We start from the raw sequence: 26,601 nt of genomic DNA, 5'->3' as shown, positions 1-26,601 counted from the left end.
GAATACCAGCAACAAAATTGTTTTGTAAAATCTTTCTACGTTGAATGACAACATTATTAGTAACTGAGCAGAAGCCTTTTTTGATTTTTCTCCTTTTCCCTGAATTACTACTTCATTCTCAAAAAAGCTATCAATATAGGTTCACAAATACCAATTACCACCGTGCTGTAGCTAAGACACCAGAAAATCTGACAAAATCAGCGACCAGCAGCAATGAAAACAACAGCGGTGCTTGTATCGCATGCAGACAAAACCACGTGATTCAAAGCGTCATTGTAATTGGGTAATAATGACAGCTCTAAACGGAGCTCATTAGAAGGTTCAAAAAGTAAATTAGCAGAGAGTTTCAGCCTTGTAGGTACATTGATACATGTAAACTGGGATTACGAAAAATGCTGTTATAACTAACTACAAATAAAAAACCAACCCTGTTGCGGTCAGTTGATTCCAACTCGTAGAGACCCTATAGGACAGAGTAGTACTGCCCCCTAGGGTTTCCAAGGAACAGCTGGTGGATTTGAACTGCTAACCTTTAGGTTAACAGCTGAGCTCTTAACCACAATGCCACCAGGGCTCCAGTTAACTACAGGAATATTTTTATTAAAAAATAATAAATTTCTCCTGAAACACTGCACAAAAATTTTATAGACAGTCATTTTGGTGTCACCCCCTCTGACAGTGTCACATGATTTGATCTGCAGCCCCCTACCCAGTTTCCCTAGTGACATCACTGGTTACCACCTCAATATATCTTTTGAGGGGACACAATTCAATCCGTCACACTCCCTATCTACACTTCCTATCTCCCATCTGACTTCTGACCCCGAGGTCAGCAACACCCTCCCTGGGTCCCTCTTGGTCCCCAGTAAGCTCAGGCTCTCTTCAGCAGGTCAACGGTAGCTCCCTGCTTCTCCCGACCACTCTTGTCACATCCGGGCCTCCCCGTGTCCTGGTTGTCTCTGTCCTCCCAGGCCATGGGCACCATCTCCACTCTCCAAGCCCTACACGCTCCTGCCCCCACGACTTCATGTTTGCCCCTGACCATCTCGCTCTATCCCGGGGTTCATAGTACATTGCTCCCCGCACCCACTTCTTGTCACAAACATCTCATAAGGTCCCCCTTTATGATCCTGAAATGAAATCCACTGATACTGGAAAACAATGATTCTCACCATTTCACAAAGAATGCAATGCCCTGTAACACACGGGAGAAGTCATTTATAATAGCATGAACGTGCTCAGGCCAGCGACCCAGGAATGTCCAGGGGAGCACACAGGTGCTCACACTTGCCCACAGGTGTGTCAGTGCTGAGCGTAGTGTTGGCCACTCTCATACCACAAGTGCTTCCAAAATGTGGAACAAGTCTTAGTGACATCTGAACAAAACCGAAATCTCCCTCTATACGTGGGAGCCGTATTCCCGGAAAACACAGTGGGTATCAACCATGTTTGATGACTAAGGTGCGCGTGACCCAAGCCGTGGGCTTTTCAATTGCCTCATATGCATGTGAGAGCTGGGTGATGAAAAAGGAAGATGGAAGAATCAATGCATTCAAATTGTGGTGTTGGTGAAGAATATTGAATATACAGTGGACTGCCAGAAGAACAAACGAATCAGTCTTGGAAGAAATACAACCAGAATGTTCCTTAGAAGTGAAGATGGCAAGACTTGGGCTCGCTTACTTTGGATACGTCATCAGGAAAGACCATTAGCTAGAAAAGGACATCATGTCTGGTGAAGTGGAAGGTCACTAAAAATGAAGGAAACCCTCAATGAGATGGGTTGACAACAATAGGCTCAAACAATAACCAAGATCATGAAGATGGCACAAGACTGGGCAGCATTTCATTGTGTTGTACATAAAGTTGCCATGAGTTGGAGCCCACTGGAAGACAACTAACAACAATCAACTGGGCAAAAAATGTTATTTTCTGCTTATACGTAAAACGGAAAAAGGTCCCAATGATCATAAATGGGTTTGTCACCTACATGAACATCTGATGGGGTGCAGTAGGGGACTGCAGGGCAGAATAATCAATTTGTGTGTGACTCTTGCACCCCTGGTCCCCCACCCACTAAATGCCGGTCATGCCCTCATCACTATGACAATCAAAAATGCTTGCACAGTTCTATCCCCCTACTGAGAACCACTGGGTTATATCACCTCACCTCCCACTCCAAGCTCTGATCCCCACACCTCTGCTCCAGCCCAGCCCTCTCTGGCTTCCTGAGGGACTCCCCAAAATGTTCCTCAGGACCCCAGACTCAAAGTGTCCCCACATGAGCTCATCACCTCCTCCTGAACCTACTCCTCCTGCCAGTCACCATCTCGCGACCCCAGTCACCACCACCTTCCTCACCGTCACCCCACCTTTGAGCCCAAACCACGTCCTGGTCTCTACCTCCTCCGTCCCCCTCCCACTCACCCCTTCTCTCTTCACCTCTCATCCAGACAACTACAGCTGCCTCCCCTCCAGCTTCCCCGCCTTCCTCTGTACCACCAAGACCTCCAGAAGGATCGCTGTAGGGAAGAGGAAAGTTAACCAGATTCCCCTGCTCTAAGCTCGTGTTGTTGTTAGTTGCCACGGAGTCGGCTCCAACTCATGTCGACGTACGTTGTTGTTGTTAGATGCCGTCTAGTCGGTTCCGACTCACGGCAACCCCGTGTACAACAGAACGAACCACTGCCCGGTCCTGCGCCATCCTCACAATCATGGTTATGCTTCAGCCCATTGTTGCAGCCACTGTGTCAATCCATCTGTTGAGGGTCTACCTCTTTTTCACTGACCTCTAAGAGCATGATGTCCTTCTCCAGGGACTGATCCCCCTGATAACATGTCCAAAGTATGTGAGACATAGTCTTGCCATCCTTGCTTCTAAGGAGCATTCTGGTTGTACTTCTTCCAAGACAGATTCGTTCGTTCTTTTGGCCGTCTGTGGTATAGTCAATATTCTTCGCCAACACTACAATTCAAAGATGTCACTTCTTCTCTGATCTTCCTTATTCATCATCCAGCTTATGTACCACAGAACGAAACACTGCCTGGTCCTGTGCCACCTTCATGATCATTGGTGTTATGGATTGAGTTGCGTCCCCCATATACATGTGTTGGACTCCTAAACCCTGTACCTGTAGAAAGGAGCCATGGTGGTGCAATGGTTAAGCGCTCAGCTGCTGACTGAAAGGCTGGCAGTGTGAACCCATCCAGCGGCTCCTCTGGAGGAAAGACTTGGCGATCTGCTCCCATAAAGATTCCAAAACAAACCCGTTGCCGTCGAGTCAATTCCGACTCTTAGCGACCCTATAGGACGGAGTAGAATGCCCATAGGGTTTCCAAGGCTGCCAACTTTATGGACACAGACTGCCACATCTTCCTCCTGCGAGATGCTAACCAGACCTTCTGGTTAGCAGCCAAAAGCTTAACTACTGCGCCACCAGGGCTCCTTGTATAAAGATTACAGGATAGAGAACCCTATGGTCTTTCCTGATGATGTGTCCCAAGTAAGTGAGTCGAAGTCTCGCCATCCTCACTTAATTCTTCTAAGATTGACTTATTCCAGCTTCTGGCAGTCTAAGCTCGGAGGCTGTACGATCGAGTCCAAATTCCTTTGCTTGGCATTCGAAGCTCTTTGGGACCTGGCCCTGGCTGACTTCATCTTCATTCACTTGTTCACTCCCTCATTCATTCAACAAATGATCCCTCACACCTTCTTCACCAGGCCTTTTCCTGAGCCCCTGCCCTCGGGAGCTCAGAGATGATGCTGATAAGAACCTACATGTATGAGTCCTTGGGCAGCTGGGACAAAGTACCACAAAATAAATTTCTATTCATTAAAGCCACCCACTTGTGGTATTTCTGCCACAGGAGCACAAGAAAACTAAGACAGGCTGCTTCTCCCATTTGACAGATGAGGCCATTGAGGTTTGCAGTGGTGTCAGGGAAATAGCTCCAGGCCGCCCAGGCAGGATTTGAACTCAGGTCTGTCCCCGACAAAGGCTGAGCTCATTTAAGGTCCATGGGCATTCCTCAGTGAACTTCCATCTGGCTGTTAGTGTGCTCTTTCTAAATCCAGAATATGACCGTGCACCACCCCTGCTGAAGAACTTTCCAAGAGAATGGGCTCCTCAGCCAGTCCCCCAGGTTCTCTGTGACTGGCCCCAGCCACCTGGGCCCTGCCTGTTCCCCTCTGCCTAGAGCACCCTCCTTCCTGCCCTTGAGTAATCCTGGCAAATACCCATCATCTTTGAAGACATGACTTCAATTCCCAGCATCCTTTGCTGTTGGGGTTTTCCTCTGAAGTTGTGTTCCCTTTTTCACCCTTGTCCCTTGTTCACTGGACAGACCCTTCTGCTGGGGCTGAGAAAAGACTGAGCCCAGTCCCTGCCCGCCAGGAGCTCCTGGTCTGCGAGTAGACAGGTGTCTAGTCAGGGTTCTCTAGAGAATGAACCCGTTTTAAAAATACATATGTTTATAGACAGAGAGAAGGTCCTTGGGCTTGTGCAGTTGGTTTACACTCAAATACTAAGCAGCACCACAGAAGAAAGACCTGGCAATCTGCTTCTATAAATATTGCAGCCAAGAAAACCCTATGGCGCAGTTCTCCTCTGTAACACAGGGGGTCACTATGAGTTGGAAATGACTTGACAACAACGAGTTATATACATATTTATATAGAAGAGAGAGAGAGATTTTAAAGAATTAGCTTACATGACTGTGTGGGGCTGGCATGTCCAAAATCTATAGCTCAGGCTTGCTTTCCAAAAAGCACAGATAAGGCAACAGAACTGGGAAGAATGAGAAAGTTCTGGCAAAATGTCTATTTCCAGTCTGGGAGCAGAACACTCCCAGTTCCCAGGGAAACTCCCTTTTTGCTCTTAAGGCATTCAACTGATTGGTTGAGGCCCACTCACATTATGAAGGGGGATCTGCTTTTCTTGAGGCCAGCTGATTTAATCACATGTAACTACTTTATAGAAGTCCCTGGGTGATGCAAACGGTTAAGTGCTCAGCTGTTAACTGAAAGTTGGCAGTTCGAATCCACCCAGAAACTCCTCAGAAGAAAGGCCTGGTGATCTGCTTCAAAAAAATCAGCCACTGAAGCCCCTACAGAGCACAGTTCTACTCTGACATATGTGGAGTCACCATGAGTCAGAATTGACTGGACAGCAACGGGTTTGGCTTGGTTTTTGAAACTACTTCCTAACAGCAACTAGACTAGAGTTTGGCCAAACAACTGGGCGCTGTGGCCTAGCCAAGCTGACACATCTCAGGGGGCTTCTCGGAGGAGGGACATCTTATCGAGAGTAAGTTCATCAGGTCGCCATGACTCTCTCTGTCTGGCTAACTCCTCCCTGGCAGGATGTACTGAATGAGGGCAGAGTGGGTCTAAGACAGCCAGTGTGCTTAAGGAACTGGACAGGTTCGGTGGGGCTGAAGGAGAGAACAATCCGGGCAGGCTTCCTGGAGGAGGGGGTGGGGGGGGCCAGTGCCAGAGTTTCCTCTGTGAAGCCTAAGGAAAAAAAAACTAGGCAAGAAGAGACCAAAATGTATTGGTGGTTACCAGGGGTGGTACCAGTTGCCGTTGAGTCATTCCGACTCATGGCAACCCCATGTGTGTCGGAGTAGAACTGTGCTCCATAGGGTCTTCAATGGCTGAGTTTTTGGAAGTAGATCTCTAGGCCTTTCCTCCAAAGTACTCTGGGTGGACTCGAAGCACCAACCTTTTGGTTCACAGCCAAGTGTGTGAACTGTATCACCCAGGGACCCAGTGGTGGCAGGAAGGGGAAAAGAGGAGTCGCTTCTTAGGGGGACACTGAGTTTCTGTTAGTGGTGGTGGAATAATCTGGAAATGGATAATGGTGATCGTTGCATAACATGATGAATGTAATCAATGTGACTGAATTATACACGTAAAAAATGATGAGTAGGCAAATGTTTTGTTATATATGTATTTCCTACAATAAAAGGAGTCCCTGGGTGGTGAAAATGGTTAAGTGCTCAACTGCTAGCTGAAAGGTTGGCAGTTTGAACCCACTCAGGTGCCTCAGAAGAAAGGCCTGGTGATCTGCTTCTGAGAGGACACAGCCTTGAAAACCCTATGGAGCACAGTTGTACTCTGCATAAATGGGGTCGCCACAAGTCAGAGTAGACTAGACAGCAACTCACAACAACAGCAACAATGAAATAAATACTAGGAAAGGAGACGGGAAAGAGGGAGCCTGGGAGGGTGCTGGAGCTGGTGAGGAGCAGGGTGTAGGCGGGGAGACTGGGCTGGGAGACAAGGTCTAGCTGAGGAGCAGAGTCACAGCCACGTGGTGGCCAGGAGGACTCAGAGGGACGAGACAGTGTGCGTGACCTTGAGAGAGGGGAAGGGGAGCCGGAGGAAGGCAGCTGCCTGGAGGTGGAAGGGGTGGGCAATGGATCAATGTCATGGTCAGGTCACAGAGAGGGGAACTGAGGAAGTGAGAGGCAGAGTCTGGAGGGAAGTGAGAACAAGGGAAGGCCGGCTCCTCTATACAGCTCTCCCTGCCCCCTGTCTTCCCTCCCCGAAAAAATAAAAACCCCATTGCCATCAAGTCAGTTCGTACTCATAGCAACCCCATGTGACAGAGAAGAATTGCCCCACAGGGTTTCCAAGGCTGTGATATTTACGGAAGCAGACTGCCACATCTTTCTCCTGCAGAGTGGCTGGTGGGTTTGAACTGCCGACCTTTCGGTTAGCAGCTGAGCACTTAACCACTGTGCAACCAAGGCTCCTCTCCTCTCCCTTAGCCCACCCAAAACCCACCCAACTCAGCCCCGTGGGGCCTGGTTTCACTGTCCCTTCCGTGGCAGAGGTTACTGAGTGGAGGAGTGAGGCGACAGAGGGACCAAAGAGGAGACGAAGGGATGGCTCGGAGTGAGGATCTCCTAGTCTGGCCTCCTCCATGAGGGCAGGAAGCCAGGACTCCACCTCGCCCACCTCTCCTGGTGCCTTGGTGGGGAGTCCCTAGGGGGTGCAAACAGTGAACGTGCTCAGCTGCTAAGTGAAAGGTTGGTTCGAGTTCACCCAGAGGTGCCTTGGAAGAAAGGCCTGGCAATCACTTCTGAAAAACCAGCCACTGAAAACCCTGTGGAGCACAGTTCTACTCTGACACACACGAGGTCACCATGAGTCAGATTTGACTCAATGGCAAGTGATTTGGTTTTGGTCTTTTCTACTCCAGTATGACCCCATGTGAACATAACGCGTTACATCTTCAAAGACCCTCTTTCCAAATAGGAGTCCCTGGGTGACACAAACAGTTAAGCACCCCCCTCGAGTGCTAACCAAAAGGTGAGCGGTTAGAATCCACCCAGAAGCACCTTGGAAGAAATATCTGATGATCTGCTTCCAAAACATTACCCAAACCAAAAAACCAAATCCGTTGCCATCAAGTCAATTCCGACTCATAGCGACCCTGTAGGACAGAGTAGAACTGCCCCATAGGGTTTCCAAGGCTGTAAATCTTTACGGAAGCCGACTGCCATATCTTTCTCCTGAGGAGCGGCTGGTGGGTTCAAACCACCGACCTTTCGATTAACACTCGAGTGCTTAACCGCTGAATCACCATTGAAAACCCTATGGAGTACAGTTCTACTTGGACACACATGAGGTCCCCATGAGTCTGAATCAACTCTACAGCAACGGAGAAAAAAAAGTTCCAAATAAGATCACACTCACAGGGACTGGAGGTTAACACTTGAACGTATCTTTTGGGGTCACTCAATCCAACCCTGACCGCCTCGTGTCCCCGAGATGGGGAAGGTGGCTGTGTTGGGTGGTAGTGTGGACGAGTAGGGGGCAGAATCAGACGCAGGTGGTGGAGGCAAGTCGGGTGATAGCTTCTGAGACCCCAGCCTGCCCTTCCCCCTGCAGGGGCTCACCCCCACCCCCGGACCCCCACCCACAGGGCAGCAAGGAGCGATTCCATTGGCAGAGCCACAACGTGAAGCAGAGTGGCGTGGACGACATGGTGCTGCTGCCCCAGATCACCGAGGACGCCATCGTGGGCAACCTGCGCAAGCGCTTCATGGACGACTACATCTTTGCACCCTTGGCTGCGGGCACGTGCGGGGTGGAGGGACGGGGAGTTGAAGGACAGAGGGGTGGGAGGATGATTGATCAGTGGATGAAGGGATGACCTGTGGATGGATGGAAGGATGAAGTGTGGATGGAAGAGGGATGGATGTGTGGATGGATGGAGGAATGATCTATGAATGGATAGAGGGACGAAGAGTGGATGGATAGAGGGATGGCGTGGGGATGGATGGGGTATGACATACAGATGGATAGAGGGATGACACATGGATGGATAGCGGGATAACGTGTGGATGGATGAAGGGATGACACATGGATGGATGAGGGATGACGTGTGGATGGATGGGGTGATGACATATAGAGAGATGATGTGTGGATGGATGAAGGGATGACACACGGGTGGATAGAGGGATGACATGTGGATGGATGAGGGATGATGTGTAGATGGATGGAGGGATGATGTGTGGACGGGTGGAGGAAGGCTGGCAGGGGAGGGAGAAGGGCACAGGATGCCAGAGCCATGGACAGAGAGATTGATGATGTAACGAGGGGTGGAAAGGACGGGCAGTGAGACTGCCAGACAATAGAACAGGGGACAGTGGAGTGACAGAAGGGCTCTGGTTGGGGGCGGCTATGGCCCCCGCTGCTTCCTCTGCCCTGAGGTAGCTCAGATCCAGCATATCCCCATTTCCCTTGCTCCAGCCCCAGCCCCAACCCAGCTTTCTTCCTAAGAGACCCCAGGACACACCTGAGTATGTTCATTTCTTTCTGTGAGTGAAGGGGCTCTGAGGGGCTCAGGAGAAGCAGGACGAGGGGACCAGGACACTGGGGGACAAATTCTGCCTGGACACCCCTGGTCCTTAACTGCGCCCCCAGACCTACATCGGCTCCGTGCTCATCTCCGTGAATCCCTTCAAGCAGATGCCCTACTTCACTGACAGGGAGATCGACCTCTACCAGGGAGCGGTGAGGCCTGGGCCGGGGGCGGGGCACAGTGCCGGAAACCCCGCCCCCAGCCCAGGGGCTGAGCCCTGATCTCCTCCACTAGGCCCAGTACGAGAATCCACCGCACATCTATGCGCTCACGGACAACATGTATCGGAACATGCTGATCGACTGCGAGAACCAGTGTGTCATCATCAGGTACCGGGGACCCTGGTGCCCAGGCCCTGCTCAAACATCATCACCTCCGCAGGAAAGTCTGCCTGGAACTCCACATGCCCTGCCTCAGTTTTCTCCATTCTCAGAAAGCTTTCCCCCTGCTCCTAGCCAGAACCTTCCCAGGCTCCCTCTTTCCCATCTCGTTTCCTTCCCTAGTTCCTGATTTGAACAGAGCCTTGGCGTCCCTCCCTGCCCTGTCCTTGTTTTTCTTTCCTTGTCACGATCTGTCAGATGGGACTAGTAGTAATAGCATCAGAACCCGTCTAACTTCATGGAGGATAATGAGGATCACCATCAGCACTAAGCTGACTCCCAGGAGGTGGAGGTCAGACATGCCTCCACTCTCCAAGCTTTTGACTAATTCTGACACCAGCCATCCCTCCTGTGGCACTCTCTACTTCTCTTCTGGGTTTGATAATCCGTTGCAATGGCCACACAGAACTCACAGGCCATACTTACAGTTAAGTGGTTTATTAAGGAAGTAACAGGGTACAACTCAGGATCAGGATCAACATGCTACAACTCAGGAATCAGGATCAGGGAGCATGTAGGCAGAGTCTCCCTTCTTTAGTGCAGGACAGCCCTCTCAGCTCTGCCCTGCCCCCTGAGGACAGGCTCCTTTTGGCCCTGCTGTCTATCACTGCCGGCTCTGCTGCTAGGCCCCTTCCGGGCCGGCTCTGCCACTGTGTCCCTTCTGGGCCCCCCACTGTCTTCAGTGTTACCGACCTTGACCAGTGTTACAGCTCTTTTAAAAGGTTGCTTCTCTCTGTTTCTTTCCACTTCTTTCTGCCTGTCAAACCTCTGTGGGGCTGGCTGCTTAAATAGACAAATTCCTTGTCAATTTCAAGGCACGGGCACTCCCACCAGAGCCAGAACTGACCAAGGAAATGTCAGTGTCAACCAACCTGGCAAAAGTAACAGACCCTCTGGGGTAAAAAACTAGGGCAAAGCTAACTCCTCAGGGCTTAGGGGGAAAATCTCTCAAGCTATTTTTCCAAAGAACCAAGGCAAAGGGTCACATAAAGGAACTCATTTCACCAGACCATCTGACCCATGATATATCTCACTTACTCTGTCTCTCTAGTGGGAGTCCCTGGTTGCTGCAAACAGTTAAGCACTTGGCTGCTAATCAAAAGGTTGGCAGTTCAAGTCTACCCAGAGAACTTGGAAGAAAGGCCTGGTGATCTACTTCTGAAAAATCAGCTACTGAAAACCCTATGGAGCCCAGTTCTACTCTGATACACGTGGGGTCGCCGTAGTTGGAATCGACTTGATGGCAATTGGTTTTTATTGTCCATCTGTCCTAAATGTCATCTCCCTGAGGGCAGGGTTTTTTATCTATCTTATTCATGATTGTATCCCCAGTACCTGGGATAGTGCCTGACACACAGTAAGTGCTGAATGAATGAATGAATAACAGGACAGGAATGTGCCCCTGTCCCTCCTCCCACTCTGATCACTCCTTCCCCCCACCCACCCTCAGCGGAGAGAGTGGAGCTGGGAAGACGGTGGCAGCCAAATACATCATGGGCTACATCTCCAAGGTGTCCGGCGGGGGCGAGAAAGTCCAGGTGAGTCAGAAAGGACAGAAGGGCAGGCTGGGTCTCCCCTCTTCAGGGCAGTTCACCTCCTGGCCACTTGCCTCAGCCTGACCTCTGCCCACCCCCTCCTGTTCCTACCCCCAGCACGTCAAGGATATCATCCTGCAGTCCAACCCACTGCTTGAGGCTTTCGGCAACGCCAAGACCGTGCGCAACAACAACTCCAGTCGCTTTGTGAGTCTCCTGGAGCATCCATTCCCTCCACACTGACCTTCACTCCCCTCCCTAACACATACACAAACGCCCCTACATTCCCAAAACAAGAGCCCCATTGGAAATCCAGCAGGAAACACCTGCTTCTGGCTGGGAGACTCACTTCCTGCCTTTGTTCCGTCTGAAAAAGGGTCCCCTGCTTGCAGAAATGTGGAGGCCAAGACACTTCTGTGTAACACCTTTAAATACACCTATGCCAGGTCTGTTCCTAGTTGCACATTTCAGGCCCAATTTCAATCACGAGGCCTTTCTTCCTAGTCTGTCTTAGTGTGGCAGCTCTGCTGAAACCTCTTCAGTATCATAGCAACACAAAAGCCTCCAGACAGATGGGTGGTGGCTGCGCACAAGGTGCATTGGCGAGGAATTGAACCCAGGTTTCCCCGCATGGAAGGCAAGAATTCTACCACTGAACCACCACTGTCCCCTGGTGAATCAGTGGTAGATGAAGATTTAGAAGCGAGTTGAGGTCACGTGGGGGAGAGGTGAAGAGAGGCCAGGCTCATAAGACCCAGTCCACGCTCCCACTCCTTCCCCACCTGCAGCCCCAGGGACCCTCAAGGGCTGACGTGGCTCTCTCGGGCTCAGGGCAAGTACTTTGAGATTCAGTTCAGCCGTGGCGGAGAGCCTGATGGGGGCAAGATCTCCAACTTCTTGCTGGAGAAGTCCCGCGTGGTCTCACAGAATGAAAATGAGAGGAACTTCCACATCTACTACCAGGTGCAGGGAAGGGAGGCATGGGGCCAGGGTAGAAGGAGCCCCATCTAGAGCCTGGGGGTGGCAGAGGGGAGACAACGGGAGGGTTACCGTTTGGGAGGTGCGTGACCATCACAACCCTCCAGCTGCTGGAAGGGGCCTCCCAGGAGCAGCGGCAGAACCTGGGGCTCATGACTCCCGACTACTATTACTACCTCAACCAGTCAGACACTTACAAGGTGGACGGCACTGATGACAGGAGTGACTTCAATGAGACGCTGGTGAGAACTGCCCACCACTCCAGCCCCCAGCCCAAGGAGTCCGCTCATGTTACAAATCGGGAAACCAAGGCCCAGAGAGGGGCAGGGGCTGGCCCAAGGTCACACAGCACTTGGGTGAAACAGGCAGGACAGGGGCCCAGGTGTCTATGCTGGGGCCTGGAAGCCTGATCAGGGACCAGGGGAGGTCAGGACTCGAGGCCCAGGCTCTGCCTCATTGTGCCCACAGAGCGCCATGCAGGTCATTGGGATCCTGCCCAGCATCCAGCAGATGGTCCTGCAGCTCGTGGCCGGGATCCTGCACCTGGGGAACATCAGCTTTTGCGAAGATGGGAACTATGCCCGCGTGGAGAGTGTGGACCGTGAGTGCGGGAGCCGGGAGGGCAGCTGGAAGGAAGGAGGTGCAGGGACAGGTACTAGGAGGCAGTGGGTGAGGACTGGGGTGAACGTGTGAGAACTAGGGGACGTATGTGAGCATTGGGGTCCGTCTATGAGAAGTGGGGTTGTGGGGAGGGTTTGGGGGGCTTGTGCATGGAAAGGCTGGTGGCTGCATGTGTCAGGATAGAGGGCACATTTGTGAGGATGCATGTGTGTCTCTGTGTGCATTGTGTGGATGTGTGTGTGTGCATGTGCGTGAGTCTGTATCTGTATGTTTACATGTGTGTGAATGTGTGTATGTGTATGAGTGTGTGTATGTATGTGTATGTGTGTGTGTGAGAACTGGTCTCTCCTAGCCTGACATCAGGCGGGCAAGAACCCACAAAGGCAATGTCTGAGTCACTGGACAAGATGGGGGTGCGGGGGGAGAGGGCGGCCCCCACACAAAGCCCCAGCGACTAACCCGCCGCACGCCCTGCCGGCAGTTCTCGCCTTTCCCGCCTACTTGCTGGGCATCGACAGCGGGCGGCTGCAGGAGAAGCTGACCAGCCGCAAAATGGACAGCCGCTGGGGAGGGCGCAGCGAGTCCATCGACGTGACGCTCAACGTGGAGCAGGCCGCCTACACCCGGGACGCCCTGGCCAAGGGGCTGTACGCGCGCCTCTTCGACTTTCTGGTGGAGGCGAGTGGGCGGGGCTGTGGCGGGGCGTGGGCGGGGCTTAGCGGCTGTGGGGGGGTTGTGGGCGGGGCGGGGCTTCCAGACAGACTTAGTTCCTCGTGCGGCCTGAACTAAAAACATACCACAGACAGCGTGGCTTTAAAAGACAGAATTTGTCTCACAGCCCTGGACGCTAGGAGCCCACATTGGGGTATCGGCTCCAGGGAAAGGTCGCTCCTTGTTGGTAGCCCCAGGCGTTCCTTGGCTCCTTGGGGTTCCCTGGAGTTCCTTGCCTTGCATCCTCACACGATCTCTTCCTCTGCTGTGTGTGTGTCTATTCTGTTCTTTTTCTAAGACACCTCTCAGGCAGGATTAGGTTTAGGACCCTCCCTACTCTGGTATGACCTCATTAAAACATAACAAAAGAAAACCCCTATTTCCATACTGGGTCACATTTACAGGTACAGAGATTAGGACTTAAACACAACTTTTTTTTTTATTGTTGTAGTTTAAGTGAAAGTTTACAATTCAAGTCAGTCTCTCATACAAAAATTTATACATACCCAGTTATGTGACCCCAATTGCTCTCCCTGTACTGTGACGGCACACTCCTTTCCACCCCTGATTTCCCATGTCCATTCAACCAGCTCCTGACCGTCTCTGCCTTATCTCACCTCTGGACAGGAGCTGCCCATTTAGTCTCATGTATCTGCTTGAGCTAAGAAACACACTCTTCACAAGTATTTTATGTCCCACAGTCCAGTCCAATCTTTATCTGAAGAGTTGGCCTCAGGAATTGTTTTAGTTCTGGGTTGACAGAGAGTCTGGGAGCCACGCTTTCTGGGGTTCCTCCAGTCTCAGACCATTAAGTCTGGTCTTTTTACTAGAATTTGAGTTCTGCTCCCCACTTTCCTCCTGCTCCATTAGGGACTCTCTGTTGTGTTCCCTGTCAGGGCAGTCGGTGGTGGTAGCCAGGCACCCTCTAGTTCTTCTGGTCTCAGGCTGATGAAGTCTCTGGTTTATGTGGCCCTTTCTGTCTCTTGGGCTAATACTTTGCTTGTGACTTTGGTGTTCTTCATTCTCCTTTACTCCAGGTAGGTTGGGACCAACTGATGCATCTTAGATGGCTGCTTGCCAGCTTTTAAGACCCCAGACACCACTGACCAAAGAAGGATGCAGAAGATTTTCTTAATAAACTTTGTTATGCCAGATGACCTAGATGTCCCCTGAAAGCATGGTCCCCAGACTCCTGCCCCTGCTACTCTGTCCCTCTAAGTCTTTGATTGTATTCAGGAAACTTCTTAGCTTTGGTTTAGTCCAGTTGTCAACACAGCTTTTTAGGGGACACAATTCTATCCACAACACCAGTATTTACGGAGTGTGCCTAGTGCATGCCAGGATGGGCTGGGACCGAAACACAGCCACGTGGGGAGGCAGGCTTCATTATCATAGTCTCGATAATTCCTGGCCATGGGGGCTTTGAGCAGGAGTGGGAGGTAACCAGACAGAAGTATCAGAGGCTCCCTCTGGCTGAGACGTGGAGCCCAGGAAGGGGAGGGGGCTACTGGACCATCTGGGGGCTGTGGGGACGGACAGGCTAGGTGCATTTGAGAGGACTAAGGAGGGCTGTCAAGGGGCCAAGGTGGTGGACTGGATTGGGGTGGATGGGAACAGGAGACGTCTAGGCCAAAAACAATAGTAACTGTAGCAAACATTTCTATGGCACTTAGTGTGTGCCAGGCATTATTCTAAATGTTTTGTGTGCCTCTATTTAACCCTCAAAAAAACCCTGCGATAGTTGCTAGTATTAACCCATTTTAAAGATGAGAAACTGGAGGCACAGAGAGGTTAAGTGGCTTGCTTGAGGTCACACAGCCAGCAAGTGGCAGAGCCAGTTTCCAGATATTCTGACACCCGGGTTTCTGGTGTGGATGACTGATGGGGGAGGGGGGTGTACGAGTTTCCTACGGCTGCTGTAACAAAGTACTGCAAACTAGGTGGCTTACAACAACGGAAATGTATTGTCTCACAGTTCTGGAGCTGGAAGTCTGAATTCAGGGTGTCGGCAGGGCTATGCTTTCTCCAAAGGCTCTAGGGGAGGATCCTTCCTGGTCTCTTCCAACTTCTGGAGGCCCCAGGCAATCCTGGGCTTGCAGCTGCAGCGCGTCACTCCTTCTCTGCCTCCATCTGTCTTCTCATGTCCATCTTCCCTGTGTCTCCCTGTCTCTGTGTCTCTTCTCCTCTTTTATAAGGATACCATTCACATTGAATTAGGACCCACCCTACTCCAGTATGACCTCATGTTAATGTAACTGATAACGTCTGCAAAGACCTTGTTTCCAAACAAGGTCACATTCACAGGTACAAGGTTAGAACTCCAGCATATCTTTTTGGGGGACACAATGCAACCCATAACAGGGGGTGTATGCACAAAGCAAAATGCCCTGATTGTGCAACTGTTAACTGCTTGGCTGCTAACAGGAAGGTCAGTAGTTCAAACTCACCCAGTGGCTCCACAGGAAAAAAGACCTAGCAATCTGCTCCCATAAAGATTACAGCCAAGAAAACCATATGGGGAAGTTCTACTCTGTCACATAGGGTGGCCATGGGTCGATATGGACTGGAAGGCACCTAACAACATCCATATATGTGCATATACATAATATGTATGTATATACATAGGTCCCTGGGTAGCACAAATGGTTGGTACTTGGCTACTAACTGAAAGGTGGATGGTTTAAATCCACCCAGTGGCACCACGGAAGAAAGGCCTGGCAATCTACTTCTGTCAGATTATAGCCATTGAAAACCCTATGGGGCAGCTCTACAATGAGTTGGAATGGACTCAACGGCACTCAACAACAACTCGCACAGAGCTGGGAAAGGCAGGAGAGACACCGGTGTGAGGGGACATAGCCCTTGAGGTGGGCTGAGGGCCTATGGAGAGAGGGGCAGGCTAGGTGTGGGCCTGACCGGGCGCCCACTGTCCACCCCGTGTCGCAGGCCATCAACCGCGCCATGCAGAAGCCACAGGAGGAGTACAGCATCGGCGTGCTTGACATCTACGGCTTCGAGATCTTCCAGGTATGGCCCCTGCCCCCACCTACTCGTCCTCCCTGTGCTCCCCCAACCCCGGGGTGGCCCATTGGCCACGGGGCCTCCAGCATCAGTTCACTGAGGGAAGCATCCTCCTTACCTCGGCAGAAAAACGGCTTCGAGCAGTTCTGCATCAACTTCGTCAACGAGAAGCTGCAGCAGATTTTCATCGAGCTCACCCTGAAGGCTGAGCAGGTGGGCGGGGCCGCCGCGGGCGGGGCGGGGCGGGGCCCCGAGGTTAGCTACAGAGCTTGAGGGCACCCAGCCCCCCATTCCCACCCCTCACTGTCTTACCTGTCCAGGCTCCATCATAACAGTGTCTTCAGAAGAGGCTTTCTGCCTCTAAAGGGCTGACAAGCGCTGGGAAACGCCCTCTTTGCTCATTCAATCAACAATTATACGCTAAGTATTATTTAGTGAAGGCGCCCTGGTGGTGCAATGGTTAAGCGCTAGGCTGCTAATCGAAAGGCCAGCGGATCCAACCCACCAGTGGCTCCCTGGGAGAAAAGACCTGGTGATCTGCTCCTGTAAACATTACAGCCTTGGAAACCCTATGGGGCAGTTCTACTCTGTTATAGAGTCGCTAGGAGTGGTAATCAACTCAACGGCACCTAACATTTTTAGTGAGCAGGACCCCTGGGTGGGAGTCCCTGGGTAGCACAAATGGTTAAGCGCTCGGCTACTAACCAGCCATTCGAAACCAGCCAGTGCCTGGGAAGAAAGACCTGGCAATCTACTTCTGAAAGGTCACATCCTTGAAAACCCTATGGAGCAGTTCTACCCTGTAACACATGCGGTTGTCATGAGTCAGGGTCGACAGCAATGGGTTTGGTTTTTTTATTTAGTGAGTGTTCTGTGCCAGGCACTGGTGTAGGTGCTGGGGACACAGCTGTAAACGAGATGGACAAAATTCCCTGCTGTTTTAATTTTGGGCTCCCCCGGAAGCAGAGCCTGAGGCAAGGATTCAGGGCCAAGTGGTTTAACGGGGTGGTGATCCCAGGAAGCACCAGGAGGGGAGAAAGAAGTGAGACAGGGACAAGAAGGAGCCCAAACAGGCTGTGAGAAGGAGCCCAAACAGGCTGTGTTGTACTGTGGGCAACTGAGGCTCAATTCTGTAGGGACCCCTGGGAGACTGCATAGAGCATGTCTCAGAGTTGTCCCAGCAGAGGAGCGAGGGAGCTGGGGTATTGATCCATCCACCCTTGCCTGCCATTGGGTGAGGGCTTCTAGCGGTGGAGTGTGTGCTTCCCTAACACTTCTGGCCTCCCCCAGGACAGGGCAAATCGGCTTTGTTGCCAGAGACAGATGAGGGGGGTTTGGGTGGTGCACCCACCGTTGTAGAGTTTGGATTCTAGAAACACACCTTTGTCAGGACACCGACCCCCTCTTCTATCCCCTCTCCTGCCCCCCAGGAGGAGTATGTACAGGAGGGCATCCGCTGGACCCCCATCCAGTACTTCAACAACAAGGTCGTCTGCGACCTCATCGAAAACAAGGTGGTGAGGGCCAGGCCAATTCTGGGGTTCTCACAGGGTCCTGGAGCTGGGCCTAGGAGACCTGGGCAGGGCAGGCAGGGCCGTGTGCTCTAGGCCAGCGAGGAGGGGGTTACAGCTCCCACGGGCCCTTTTCTACCTATCGCTCCCCTCTTGGGCAGACAGAAATATCCCCCCACCCACTCTCAGCCTTTCACTCTTCCAACCTGCTCACCACTCAGTCACTCAGCAAACATTCCTCGTGCAGCAATCAGGGCCAGAGGGGTCAGCGCTGGCAGGCCTCCCAGACCGAGAAAGGGAAGAGGCATGGACCCCTTAAGGGGTGTCCCCCCGACACCGTCCTATACCCTAGCGAGCTTCCATAGCAGCCCATCCCCCGCTCCCTGGCCCCTACCATCACCCTTTGCCTTTATATTCGGAAGCCCCAGAACTTGAGGATCTAAGTCCACCCAGCTCTAGCCCTCACCCCTCCTCCAGCCACACCCCTGCGAGGTCTCCCTGCCAGGAAGTTGGATGGCGGACCGGGCAGGGCCCGGCTGACCCCGTTCCCTCTCCCTCTGCCACACCCCTTCTCCCTCCCACCCTTCTCCCCACCCATCCCTCTCCCCCCACGCCCCACCCTGCCCCTCTCCACGCCCCATTCCTCTCTCGCCGGCCCAGACCCCTCTCTCGTCCTCGCCCCCTCTCTCATCCTCGCCCGCCTATGCCCGGCCGCCCCTCTTTCCCCCGGACCCGCCCCTCCTCCCTTTCCCCGCCCCACCCCTCTCCTCTGCCCTACTCCCTCTCGTCCCCGCCCCCTTTCCCCATCCCGCCCCGTCCCCTCTTTCGTCCTCGCCCCTCGCCGTGGTCACGCCCCTCTCCCGCCTCGCCCCCGTAGAGCCCGCCGGGCATCATGAGCGTGCTGGACGACGTGTGCGCCACAATGCACGCCACGGGCGGCGGCGCCGACCAGACGCTGCTGCAGAAGCTGCAGGCGGCCGTGGGCACCCACGAGCACTTCAACAGCTGGAGCGCCGGCTTCGTCATCCACCACTACGCTGGCAAGGTGCCCGCGCCCCGCACCACCGGGTGGCCCCCACTGGCGCCTCCTCACAGCCCACAGGGGACCCTGGCCCAAGCTGCCACCTCCCAACCCCCAAACTGGACGGGTCCCGCGCCATCCCTCAACCAGAGCTGCGGAACTCCACCGACCCCGGGGTCCTGGCCATCGCCATCCTCCAACTGAGCAGAACCACAAACCTCCCACCACTGACCCTCAGCCGGCAGAGCCCCAGGCATTCTCCAATCGCTAAACTGCCAGGGAGCCCCCACGTTCCCTCAGCCAGGACTACTGAACCCCGTTGGCCCCTGATCAAGGCCACAGCTCCCCCTCTAACAGGACAGCCTCCCCTAACTGCACAGAACCCCACGTTGACCGCAAGGTGGGCAACAGACCACCAGGGCGATGCCTGTACTGCAGACCCTGAGCCCCAATTTGAGCTGTAACCCCACTCACCCGCTGACCCAGGACCCAGCCCCCACCTTCTGACCCCACCTTGGAGAGCAAATCCCCAGAGAGCCCAGGCCCTGGGGACACTCTCCAAAATGGGCTAGACACCCCCCTGCCACACACACACACACAGGCCCTACCCAAGGCTAAAGAAATCCACTGGCCTCAGACCTTGGACATCTCAACATGGGCATCAGGCACCCCCAGGGCCCCCTGCCACTGCAGCAGCCCCCCAGTCCCTAAAGTGCACTGGAGCACCCATGTTCCCTCAGCCAGGCTGCAAAAGCCCTAGCCAGGACCACAGAGAGCCCCCCACTTGGATAGCAGACCCAGCCCACAGCCCAAGCTGAAGCCCCCATGGACCCCTGCCCAATCCCGTAACCGCCCTGACACGGCCCCCAACCCCCAGCTAACCAGGACACAGACACCCAGCGTGACCTTCTGACTCCAAGTTGAGTAGTAGACCCCCAAGGACCCCTTGCCCAGGCTGCAGCTCTCACCCACCACTCTGGGGTGTAACTACGACTGATCCTCTGATGCAGGCTCCAGCCCCTGTCCCCCAATCTGAGCTGTAACTCCTCACCTCTAACCCAGGCTGTAGCCCCCCACCCTCTAGCCTCAATTTGGGCATTAGCCTCCAGGGACTCGCCAGGCTGCAGCCCTCTCCCCCACATTCTGAATTACAGCCCTCCATAGACCACCCCCGCAGCCAGAACTATAGATACCCTCTGATCCTCTGACCAACAAAACCCATGGGACCCCAGCCCTCAGCCCCTTACTTCCCCAATGCCCTGTCGCCCCAGGTCTCCTACGACGTCAGCGGCTTCTGCGAGAGGAACCGGGACGTTCTCTTTTCCGACCTTATAGAGCTGATGCAGACCAGTGAGCAGTGAGTGGTCCCAGGCGTGGGGCCTCCTGGCAGAACCGCCCCCCTGCCGTCCCGGGGATGGGGGAGGACTGGGGCCACCCCATCTTCCCCAGAGGTCCCATCATGCCCTGGGCTGTGTGGCCTGGACCATGTTTTATTGACTGGTTCTACTGAAGGTCAGGAGCCCTGGTGGCACAGTGGTTAAAAGCTATGGCTGCTAACCAAAAGGACGGCGGTTTGAATCCACCAGCTGCTCCTTGGAAACCCTATAGGGCAGTTCTAGTCTGTTCTATAGGGTCACTATGAGTCAGAATCGACTCAACGGCAATGGGTTTGGTGATTTTTTTTTTTTTTGGCTATTGAAGGTCTCTCGGTGGTGCAAATGATTTGCTCCCGACTAACCCGTTGCCATCGAGTCGATTCTGACTCATAGCAACCCTACTAATCTTAAAAGGGGCCTGGTGGCACAGTGGTTAAGCGCTTGGCTGCTAACTGAAAAGTCATCGGTTTGAAGCTGCTCTGCAGAAGAAAGATGTGGCAGTCTGCTTCCATAAAGATGACAGCCTTGGTGTCCTATAGGGTCACTATGACTTGGAATCGACTCGACGGCAACGGGTTTGGTGGTTTGGTTTTACCAATCTAAAGGTTGGCAGTTTGACCGAAAATCAGCCATTGAAAACCCAGTTCTACTTTGACATACATGCGGTTACGAGTCAGAATCGACTCCATGGCAACTGGTTTTAACACAGTCCAGGAGCAAAAAAGGAACAGGTGAAATTAATTTTAAGATGTTTTCTTTCACCCACTATACTGCTCGCTTCTCGTTGGTCTGCAGCTGCTCTGAATATTATCATTTCATTGTGGAATCAATGTAAAAAAAATTGGATGAAATATTTTACATCTTTTTTTTCACACTTAGTCTGGAATCGGGTGTGTATTTTAACACCTATAGCACACCTCAGTTTGGGCTGGCCACACTTCAAGGGCTCTATACCTGCATGTAGCCAGTGGCCGCCATGTTGGAAAGCACAGAACTAGAACAGTGGTTCTCAAAGTGGGATCCCTGGACCAGCAGCACCAGCATCACCTAGGAACTTGTTAGAAATGACTGGACCCTCGCCTAGACCTGGGAAGCAGACAGTCTGGGTGTGGGGCCCAGCCATCTGTGTTTTAACAAGCTCTCCTGATGCCTGCTGAAGTCAGAGAACCAGGGACACAAGGAAAACCAAAAACCCAAGCCCATTGCCATTGAGTCGATTTCCACTCATGGCGAACCCATGTGTCACAGAGTAGAACTGTGTTCCATAGGGTTTTCTTGGCTGGCTTTATCTTTACTGAAGCAGACAACCAAGCCTTTCTTCCGCAGTACAACCGGGTGGGTTCAAACTGCCGACCTTTTCGTTAGCAGCCTTTTTAGGTTAGTTGTTGTAGAGCGCCATCAATTTCTACTCATGGTGACCCCGTGTGTTACAGACTAGAACTGCCCCAGAGGGTTTCCTAGGCTGTAATCTTTACAGGAGCAGATCACTAGGTCCTTCTGCAGAGCCACTGGGAGGGTTCAAACTGCCCACCTCTTGGTTAGCAGCCAAGCGTTTAACTATTACACCACCAGGGCTCCTTTTTAGGTTAGTAGGCGAGCACAAACTGTACCACCCAGGGACCTTATTGATAAGAGCTAAGAAGATAAAGGGCTGGAGAGTGGGGAGGGCATTCTATTTTAGACAGGGTGGTCAGGGAAGGCCTCACTGAGGAGGTGAGGAGGGAGTGTGAATGTAGCAAAAATTTATTCAATCAGTCCTGTCTTTGTTTCCTGGTGCTGCTGTAACAGAAATACCACAAGTGGGCAGCTTTAAAGAACAAAAATTTGTTTTCTCACATTTAGGTTTACCCATTACCATAGAGTCGATTCTGACTCATAGGGACCCTATAGGACAGAGTAGAACTGCTCCACAGGGTTTCCAAGGAGCTGTTGGTGGCTTCGAACTGCTGACCTTTTGGTTAGCAGTGGAGCTCTTAACCACCGTGCCACCAGGACTCCACAGTCCAAACTCAAGGCACTGGCTCTAGGGGAAGGCTCTCTCTCTGTCGGCTCTAGGGGAAGATCGTTGTCTCTTTCAGCCTCTTGTAGTCCCCGTGTTCCTTGGTTCCTTGGTGATCCTCATGTGGTGTCTGTCTGTCTTCCCCTTTGTGCTTCCTTGTGCCTAATCTGCTCTTCTAACTCAGAAGTGATTGGCTTAAAACACACCCTACACGGATAAGGCTTCATTAACATAACAGAGAAAACCCTAGTTCCAAATGGGACTACATACACAGGTACAGGGGTTAGGACTCTAACCCACGACTTGGGGGGACACAAGTCAATCCATAACAGATCCCCTCAGGTTGTTGCCCTCTTTGACTGTCATCAGCAGAGCCACAGCGAGCATCCTTATCCATATTTCTTTACAATCATGTGCACGACGTACGTGTGACATGTGTAGGATGCCTCCTATTGTTAGATGCCATCAAGTCGGTTCCGACTCACAGCCACCCGGTGTACAACAGAACAAAACACTGCCCGGCCCTGCACCATCCTCACAATCATTGCTATGTTTGAGCCCACTGTAGCAGCCACTGTGTCAGTTCATTTCGTTGAGGGTCTTCCTCTTTTTCGCTGACCCTCTCTACTTTACCAAGCATGATGTCCTTTCCCAGGGACTGGTCCCTCCTGATAACATGTCCAAAGTAAGTGAGACAAAGTCTCACCATCCTTCCTTCTAAGGAGCATTCTGGCTGAATTTGTTCCAAGACAAATTCATTTTTCTGGCAGTCCATGGTATATTCAACATTCTTCACCAACACCATAATTCAAAGACATCAATTCTTCTTCCGTCTTCCTTATTCATTGTCCAGCTTTCACATGCATATGAGGAGACTGAAAATACCATGGCTTGGGTCAGGTGCACCTTAGTCTTCAAAGTGACATCTTGGCTTTTTAACACTTTAAAGAGGTCTTTTGCAGCAGATTTGCCCAGTGCAATATGTCATTTGATTTCCTGACTTCTGCTTCCATGGGCATTGATTGTGGATCCAAGTAAAGTGAAATCCTTGACAACTTCAATCTTTTCTCCATTTATCATGACATTGCTTATTGGTCCAGTTGTGAGGGTTTTTGTTTTCTTTATGTTGAGGTGTAATCCATACTGAAGGCTGTAGTCTTTGATCTTCATGAGTAAGAGCTTCAAGTCCTCTTCACTTTCAGCAAGCAAGGTTGTATCCATTTGCAAAATGCAGGTTGTTAATGAGTCTTCCTCCAATCCCGATGCTGCATTCTTCTTCATATAGTCCACCTTCTTGGATTATTTGCTCAACATGCAGATTGAATAAGTGTGGTGAAAGGATACAACCCTGACGCACACCTTTCCTGACTTTAAACCACACAGTACCCTTTGTTCTGTTCGAACGACTGCCTCTTGGTCTATGTACAGGTTCCACGTGAGCACAATTAAGTGTTCTGGAATTCCCATTCTTCGCAGTGTTATCCATCATTTGTTATGATCCACACAGTCAAATGCCTTTGCATAGTCAATAAACACAGGTAAACATCCTTCTGGTATTCTCTGCTTTCAGCCAGGATCCATCTGCCATCAGCAATGATATCCCTCCTAGAAGGGTGTCATTAGTTTCCTGGTGGCTCCAGGCATTCCTTGGCTTGTGGCTACATCACTCCAATCTCTGTCTCGATGGTCACACTGCCTCCTCCTCTGCTGTGTCGTCTCTGCTGTCTCAAATCTCCCTGTGCCTTTCCTGTATAAGGACACTTACCATTGGATTTATGGCCCACCTGGACAATCCAGGATCAAGATCCTTAATTGAATTACATCTGCAAAGACCCCTTTTCCAAGGTTCCAGGGGTTTGACCTGGATGTGTTTTGGGGACAATGAGGCAGTGGTAGTTCAGTGGTAGGATTCTCGCCTCCCATGTGGGAGACCTGGGTTCAATTCCCAGCCAATGCACCTCGCGCACAGCCACCACCCATCTGGCAGTGGATGCTTGCATGTTGCTACGATGCTGAACAGGTTTCAGCGGAGCTTCCAGACTAAGACAGACTAGGAAGAAAGGCATGGAGATCTACTTCCAAAAATCAGCCAGTGGATCACAACAGTCTGATCTGCAACCGATCATGGGGATGGCGAAGGACTAGGCAATGTCTTGTTCTGTTGTGCGTGGGGTCATCATGAGCTGGGGCCGACTCGAGGGCAGCTAAGAACGTATTTTGGGGGGTAGATTTTTGGCCTACCACAGACGGGGACCATTCCTGTCGCTCAACACGCTGCACCAGCTGATACATTTGATAACTCAGTTTATCTCCACTCTATTGTACTTGCTACTCAACGCATATATACTCCCAGAGGAAGACGTAAAAAGTGCACACAAATCAAGGGCCAGAGAGAATGAAACCCAACTCCCGCCTATCACGACCCCCACATTCAGGGCAAACCATATTTTTCAGGGTGTTCTCTGGGTACCAGACACCGAGGCAGCCCCACCTCTGAAGGAGGGTGCCTTGGGGTCCAGCTGCACCTCCAAATGCCTTTCTCCTCCTCTCCCCCACCAGGGCCTTCCTTCGGATGCTCTTTCCCGAAAAGCTGGATGGAGACAAGAAGGGCCGCCCCAGCACGGCCGGCTCCAAGATCAAGGTGGGCCTGGGGCAGTGAGGGGGCGTGGGACACAGGGAGGGCTGGGACCCAGCCTGGCCAGTCTTCAACATCTGTCTCTCCCCCATCCCCGGAGCCTCTGCCCTGTCTCTCCAGTACCCTCCGTCCAGAAGGTTCTTCCTCCAGTTCCAGGTTTGGGGGGCTTGGATCAGCTTCCTTGATGACCCCCTAACTCCCTAAATCCAGAAGTGAACCATCATCATCATAATATATATATTTTTTTGGTTTTGTGGTGAAAATACGCACACCACCACACTTGCCAGCACAACTGCCACACTTACAGTTCAGTGACACTGATGACATTTTTCATGCTGTGCCACCATTACTGCTATCCTTTTCCAAATCATTCCACCACCACTAACATACACTCAGTGCCCCTCAGACAGTTAACTCCCTCTGCCCCTCATCCCCACCCCTTCTGTTGTTCTCGTTAGGTGCTGTCAGTTCTGGCCCATAGCGACCCTACAGGACAGAGTAGAACTGCTCCATAGGGTTTCCAAAGAACAGCTGCTGGAGTTAAGCTGCCAACCTTTTGGTTAGCAGCCGAGCTCTTAACCACTGCACCACCAGGGCTCCCCCCACCCCTGGTGACCACTAATAAGCTCCACAGCCTCGCCAACACACGTCTATATTTCCATAATCAGGTATTGAGCACTTACTGGTGCTGGCAACCCAACAGGACACTTTATACGCGTGGGTACCATTGGCGAGGTTGTGGAGAAACTAGAACCCTCATCCACTGCTGATAGGATTCTAAAATGAGGCAGCCGCTGCAGAAGACAGTTTGGTGGTTCCTCAAAGAGTTAAACACAGAACTACCATGGGACCCAGCAATCCCAATTCTAGGTATATACCCAAGAGACTTGAAATGAGGGACTCAGACAGAGACTTGTACACCAATGTTCCTTGCAGCACTATTCACAGTAGTCCAGAGATGGAAACCACCTAAATGTCCATCAGTGGATGAATGGCTAGACATGTGGGTACCCTTTTAGTCCCATTTGGCAGGTGAGGAGACAAAGCTCAAGAGGGGTAGTCACTGGGCCAGGTTACACAGCAGAACCAGGATCGATGCCTGGGTCTCTCCTTCCATTACCTCCAGCCCTTTCGCCTGGATCAATTTTCCTTTCAGATCCCCCAAGGGCCTGAGATGCACAACGCACAGCCTCTGGCATCTACTCTGGCCTCTCACGCACACACACACACAGGATTCCCTACTTCCAAAGTGGCTCCAGCAGCCAGAACTCACCCACAAATGGGCTACTCCTGGGCAACATGTCCTCCCGACGCTCAGATACTCAGTTAACAAGTGTTTACTGGGCACTTACCACATGCCAGAAGTCCCTGGCTGGTGCAAACGGTTAACGTGCTCGGCTGCTAACCAATAGGTTGGCAGTTCAAGTCCACCCAGAGGCACCTTGAAGAAAGACCTGGCAATCTACTTTCGAAAAATCAGCTATTGAAAATCTTATGGAGCACAGTTCTACTCTGATACCCATGGAGTCACCATGAATTGGGGTCAACTCAATGGCAACTGGTTGCCATGTGCCAGGCCCTTGCTAAGTGGTGATTGTGGCAGACTTGAGAACCCCCAGTCTCGGGTGCGAGGGCCAGATCCAGTAAAAATCAGTTGCCACAGAGTCAGTCCCGACTCATGGTGACCCATGTGTGTCAAAGTAGAACCGTGCCCCATAGGATTTTCTGTGATTGCCAGCCTTTCTTTCAAGGTGCCTCTGGCTGGACCTAGACCTTCCAACCTTTTGGTGAGAATCCGAGTGCATTAACCGTTTTCACCACCCAGGGAATCCAAGGGTCAGGCAGAGAATATTGATCCCGCATAGTGTGGGCTAACAGAGGTGTACACAGACTAAGGCCACCTGAGCTCTGGGAGTCATCCAGTGACAGCCCCCACC

The 26,601-nt window shown here is 52.0% G+C and overlaps 1 protein-coding gene and 1 non-coding gene across 3 annotated transcripts in view; both read left to right on the top strand.

Annotated features, from left to right (window-relative positions):
• Positions 1–26,601, top strand: part of MYO1F (myosin IF) — a 47,611-nt gene that overhangs the window by 7,680 nt on the left and 13,330 nt on the right. For both annotated transcript variants that reach the window (XM_023733238.1, XM_023733239.1), the window contains exons 2-16: positions 7,935–8,072; positions 8,939–9,028; positions 9,111–9,205; positions 10,707–10,794; positions 10,909–10,998; positions 11,623–11,754; positions 11,877–12,011; positions 12,238–12,370; positions 12,872–13,068; positions 16,048–16,128; positions 16,249–16,335; positions 17,553–17,636; positions 18,511–18,678; positions 19,926–20,011; positions 24,589–24,670. In XM_023733238.1, coding sequence (XP_023589006.1) covers positions 7,935–8,072; positions 8,939–9,028; positions 9,111–9,205; positions 10,707–10,794; positions 10,909–10,998; positions 11,623–11,754; positions 11,877–12,011; positions 12,238–12,370; positions 12,872–13,068; positions 16,048–16,128; positions 16,249–16,335; positions 17,553–17,636; positions 18,511–18,678; positions 19,926–20,011; positions 24,589–24,670 — 1,686 coding nt within the window. The remainder of the gene's footprint in view (positions 1–7,934; positions 8,073–8,938; positions 9,029–9,110; positions 9,206–10,706; positions 10,795–10,908; positions 10,999–11,622; positions 11,755–11,876; positions 12,012–12,237; positions 12,371–12,871; positions 13,069–16,047; positions 16,129–16,248; positions 16,336–17,552; positions 17,637–18,510; positions 18,679–19,925; positions 20,012–24,588; positions 24,671–26,601) is intronic.
• Positions 23,916–23,986, top strand: TRNAG-CCC (transfer RNA glycine (anticodon CCC)). The gene has a single exon. It is a non-coding gene; the product is annotated as a tRNA-Gly (tRNA).

The sequence above is a fragment of the Trichechus manatus genome, unplaced genomic scaffold, assembly GCF_000243295.1.
Source record: "Trichechus manatus latirostris isolate Lorelei unplaced genomic scaffold, TriManLat1.0 scaffold00057, whole genome shotgun sequence".
NCBI lineage: Eukaryota > Metazoa > Chordata > Mammalia > Sirenia > Trichechidae > Trichechus > Trichechus manatus.
This window is presented reverse-complemented; position numbering and strand designations above follow the sequence as displayed.